This window comes from Eubalaena glacialis, chromosome 2 (assembly GCF_028564815.1).
Source record: "Eubalaena glacialis isolate mEubGla1 chromosome 2, mEubGla1.1.hap2.+ XY, whole genome shotgun sequence".
NCBI lineage: Eukaryota > Metazoa > Chordata > Mammalia > Artiodactyla > Balaenidae > Eubalaena > Eubalaena glacialis.
This window is the reverse complement of record NC_083717.1, coordinates 59,194,829-59,197,905: the sequence shown is the minus strand read 5'-3', so window position 1 is coordinate 59,197,905 and position 3,077 is coordinate 59,194,829. Positions and strand designations below refer to the sequence as shown.

General features: G+C 49.0%; 1 protein-coding gene across 1 annotated transcript in view; it reads right to left on the bottom strand.

Moving 5' to 3' along the window:
• Positions 1-2,023: 2,023 nt before the first annotated feature.
• The window catches only part of CRABP1 (cellular retinoic acid binding protein 1), a 6,598-nt gene continuing 5,544 nt past the window's right edge, over positions 2,024-3,077 (bottom strand). The window contains exon 4 of the mRNA XM_061181850.1: positions 2,024-2,241. Coding sequence (XP_061037833.1) covers positions 2,191-2,241 — 51 coding nt within the window. The 3' untranslated portion in view covers positions 2,024-2,190. The remainder of the gene's footprint in view (positions 2,242-3,077) is intronic.

Here is a 3,077-nt window from a genome sequence, read left to right as displayed (position 1 = left end):
CTATGTGGTCCTTTGTGACTGGCTTCTTACACTTAGCACTATATTTTCAAGGTTCGGCCGAGTTGTAGCAGCGTACAGTCCTCTTTGCTGGGGCTGGTTGGGGTTGGGTTTCTAGCACTTGCAAACTAAAGGTGTGGCCAGGAGTTGAAGCCAGGTCTGACAGACTCCAAAGCCCTCATTCTTTCTGTTTTACCTGGTGAGGCCAAGTCCTGGAGGGCTTGAAGTCCAGGCGGGCTTGAAGTCCAGGCCAGAGTTTGACCTTTCTGGTGCAGACCATGGGGATTACTGAGCAGGGGAGTGACATGTTTAGAGCAGCATTTTAGTGAGATTATTCTGATGACAGTGATATTTTGTGTAGGTGTTCATCCTACATGTATGTGTATATTATATATCATATGCAATGTGTGTACACACAAATATTTTAAGGTTGAAGGTTATAGCAGCGATTCCCATACTGGGTTCCATGGAACGTGAATGTCCCGTGAGCAGTGTTCCAAGAGGGAATGAGAAACACTGCCTTTTCCTCTGGAAAATGAAGAAGAAACAGGATTCAAGAGAAACAGGCTACAGACTATGTTCTGAGTCTCAGTGAACCAGTGGTGCTGCATAGCAGCCCAGGTCCTCCCCTTCCTTAGGGGTTCCACTTCAGCCCCTTTCCTCCAAGAAGCCATCAGACAACTCCTCTTAGATGTAAGTAATAGAGTCTTTGAGAGGAGGCTGAGGTCCCCCATGAGCAAAGTAGGGTTCTGGGCTGCAGAGGTGTGAGAAGTCAGGTAAAGGTGTCCTCATTTACACTCAGGTGGTGGCACCTGGGCCTTAGGTGTCTGCTCCATCAGCTTAGGTGTGAGCTCTTTAAGGGTCACTGTCTTCTGGCTTCATCCATGCCCAAACACTGTTGATCAGCCAACTCTGGCCTGGCTTTGCCAAGAACCCTTGTGCCTAGGATGGCAAGGAGAAATGCCCAAGAAGCCGGGCAGGCAACGTAAAGGAGGGCAGGGGCAATGGTGGGGCCCATGGGGAGGCAGAGGGTGTAAGTTCCACTTAAAAAGGGGGAAGCTGCCAAGCCACCTGTGGCCCTAAGAGAGATGCCAGATTTTCCCAATTTTTCTCGTAAGGAAAGAGAAGTCCAGATTTTCATGTAAAATCTAATTTTCAAATGTTAAAGTTGGCAACTGTGGATTATTGTCCTGTTGCATGTTGGGATCCATTCTTCTCCTGGCTATGTCCTGGGAGGGTGACTCTTGTGGGCAGCACCCTCCCCCTCCCTCCACCTCCCCACTCTCTTGCCCTCTAGATTCCAGATGGGTTTGGCCAGTGGGCAGAATAGATAGATCAGAGATTGAAAATTGGGAGGTCAGGATATTTAACGCCCTTGTTGCAAGCCAAAGAGACTCTCCCCCCACCCTCTGAACCTCCATCTACCCACATACTGGGGCCATTGTTTTGGCAGTGATCACATTCCTCTGTGTACTGCCATAGCTCCTACACAGTGGTGGCCTCTCTCCCAGGCTACAGCTCTTGTGGTCTGGTGACCCCTCTGTCCCTCTGTCTAGGGGAGTACTGGTTCCCTGCTGCTTGTCTCTGAGTGTCTCACCATCCTTTGTTGGTTCTCTTCATCCTGTCCATGTAAATGCCTGTGTAAATAGTCCCTTCATTCTGAGCTCTCCTCAGTTAACCCTTTTGAAGATGCCTTCCCTTTCCTGCTGGGAACCACCAATATATCAGCTAATTCAATTAAAAAACAACACTGTGAGGTCCAGACACACCTGGATCTGCAGTGTGAATCCTGTCAGAGGAAGCCCAGCTCACAACCCCTGCCGTATGGCCCAAGCACTGCACCTGGGCAGCAGGCAGAAGCGGAAATCACTACGCAGACCAATGCAGTGCTGGGGTCAACAGGTACACCATGACCTTGTGTGGAAACCGAAGAGTCAGTCCAAAGAAGGAGAAAGCCTTGAGGTGTGTACAACCAGTTTAATGACTGATGAAACCATAGAGACGCCAAACTATGGAGCACCAGGGACACAGAGGCACGAAGCCTTGGGGGGAAACACTACAGCATTATCGTGGGGAAAACGGGATCACCTAATGTTGATACTGGGGAAGAGGAGGTCCACTGGCAGCTCAGAACTATGACATTCCTCGGGGGAACATGAATCCATCCCCAAAGCAGGAGCAAGCCAGCCGCCTTCACTCCCGAACATAAATCCTCGTGCAGACCACATCATCGGCGCCGAACGTCTGCAGAGAAGGAAAACCAGTCAGTGCAGATGTCTGTGCAAAACTGTTTAACGCAGATCGCTAATAAGGCCACTTACTGCCCTGTTAAAAGCTCTGTAACAGACATTCAATTTCCTGTGCGGTGTGCTCATGCTCAGCCCTAAGGGGTTTTTTTTCCCTTTTTTTTTTTTTTTTTTTTTCTCCCTTACACTCTGTATTGGCAGAGAGGCAACAGGGGTATAGAATTATGGTGTATGCAATTTTCCACTGCTTCTGGAACTTGGGAATGCTGACATAAAAAAAATGCAAGTTTCCTGGCTTTGGTTTTTTAAATTAAACTGAAGTGGGTGGCGGGGAGTATGCCATATTGGACATTTCTGAAGTGGTTCTGTCTCTTTTCAAGTGACTTCAAGAGAGTAAGGGGCTTGGACAGCTGGAGCCCTGGGGTTCAGCACTGACCAGCCAGGTGGGATAGCTTCAGAGAGGGTGTAGAAGTACCTTCCAGGAAGCAACTGTCCAGCCTGGGAGATGACTGAGATGTTGTATAAGTAATACTCAAGTTACCTGCAAGCTAGAAACATGGTCTCAACTGCAAAAGCACAGTGTCATCGGCATCCAGACCCAGCTCTGCAACTCACAGCTGGGTGAGATGGGGCACTGCTCTGGTCTCTTGGACAGTTTGGGGATGCAGGGGGGAGGGAGTTGAGGGGAGGGGTGCAATTGAACAAGATCCCACAGTTCTTTCCAGCTACTATTCTGTGACTGTTTGTTTGTGTGCTGTGGGGAGGACACAAATCATTCCACGAATGGAGGAGCATGGTTTTCTTCTGGCCTCTGAAATGATATCACTGTAAGTA